This window comes from Sinocyclocheilus grahami, unplaced genomic scaffold (assembly GCF_001515645.1).
Source record: "Sinocyclocheilus grahami isolate Dianchi unplaced genomic scaffold, SAMN03320097.WGS_v1.1 scaffold1070.1, whole genome shotgun sequence".
Lineage (NCBI taxonomy): Eukaryota > Metazoa > Chordata > Actinopteri > Cypriniformes > Cyprinidae > Sinocyclocheilus > Sinocyclocheilus grahami.
In genome coordinates, this window is record NW_015506249.1 from 117112 (window position 1) to 118082 (window position 971).

At 39.9% G+C, this 971-nt stretch overlaps 1 protein-coding gene across 1 annotated transcript in view; it reads right to left on the bottom strand.

Moving 5' to 3' along the window:
* Nucleotides 1-328: 328 nt before the first annotated feature.
* LOC107566332 (gamma-glutamyl hydrolase-like) overlaps nt 329-971 on the bottom strand; it is a 2737-nt gene continuing 2094 nt past the window's right edge. The window contains exons 2-4 of the mRNA XM_016251752.1: nt 828-878; nt 560-644; nt 329-475 (exon numbers count right to left, since the gene is read on the bottom strand). Coding sequence (XP_016107238.1) covers nt 329-475; nt 560-644; nt 828-878 — 283 coding nt within the window. The remainder of the gene's footprint in view (nt 476-559; nt 645-827; nt 879-971) is intronic.

Here is a 971-nt window from a genome sequence, read left to right on the forward strand (position 1 = left end):
TCACCACCGTTGAGCTAGGTGGGCGTGGTTTCAGCAACCTGCTCCTGCCTATTTGCCCATTTTCGATTATACGGGAGTGACGCGCTGCAAAGATGGCGACGGCCGCCTCCGCCCACTTTTTAGCTTCAAAAACGCTCTTCGGAAACCTACGGGTGATGTCACAGACACTACGTCCATGTTTTTATACAGTCTATGGTTTCCACCAATTAATTGCCACTGTTATATGTTTACACCCATTAATTGTAATTATTGTAAAGAACAACAGTGCTGTATTACTAGTAAGAGTTTGCCATTCCAGAATGTGACATTTGGAGAAAAACACACAATGTTACCAACCTGGGCTGAAGTTCAGCGGCAAAGCGACTGCTTTGGTGTCAGTCAAGGTCAATAAGTTCTTGTTGCTGGTCAGAACCGTGAGCTGCTGGAAGCCCTGGCAGGTGCCCCAGATCGGAAAATAATCCGAAGCATCATTAGCCTGTTGTGGTTAATAAAGAAGAACCATCAATTCATATTCAGATCAATTCAAACTAATTTTCACATGATGATGTTTTTAACTTACCTTTATTGCAAGTTCATAGAAAATCTTCGCCGCTCTGGTAAACTGAGACTTTTCGATGTCCACATTCCCACCAGGAAGCAGCAAACTAAATGGGTAAAAGCAGTCAATTAATATAGGTATGAACAAAAACAGCAGTTTTGGAACATGTTATCTGGTTTCTAGATTGTCTATTAATTGGTTTACATGTTGGACCAAATATAAACAAACGTCCATGTTCCAAACACATCTACCAGCTTAGGTAGGCGTGAAACTAGTCAAAAATACTCACCCATTTATTGCGTTGAACAGTTTTTCATACTCCTCCTCTGTGCGATTTATGCTGCAAAACAAACATAATTACCTTTATGTATTCTTTCTCTCTTTGTTAATTTTTTTTAATAATAGCATGTAGCTTGTGTTTAACATACTGAAT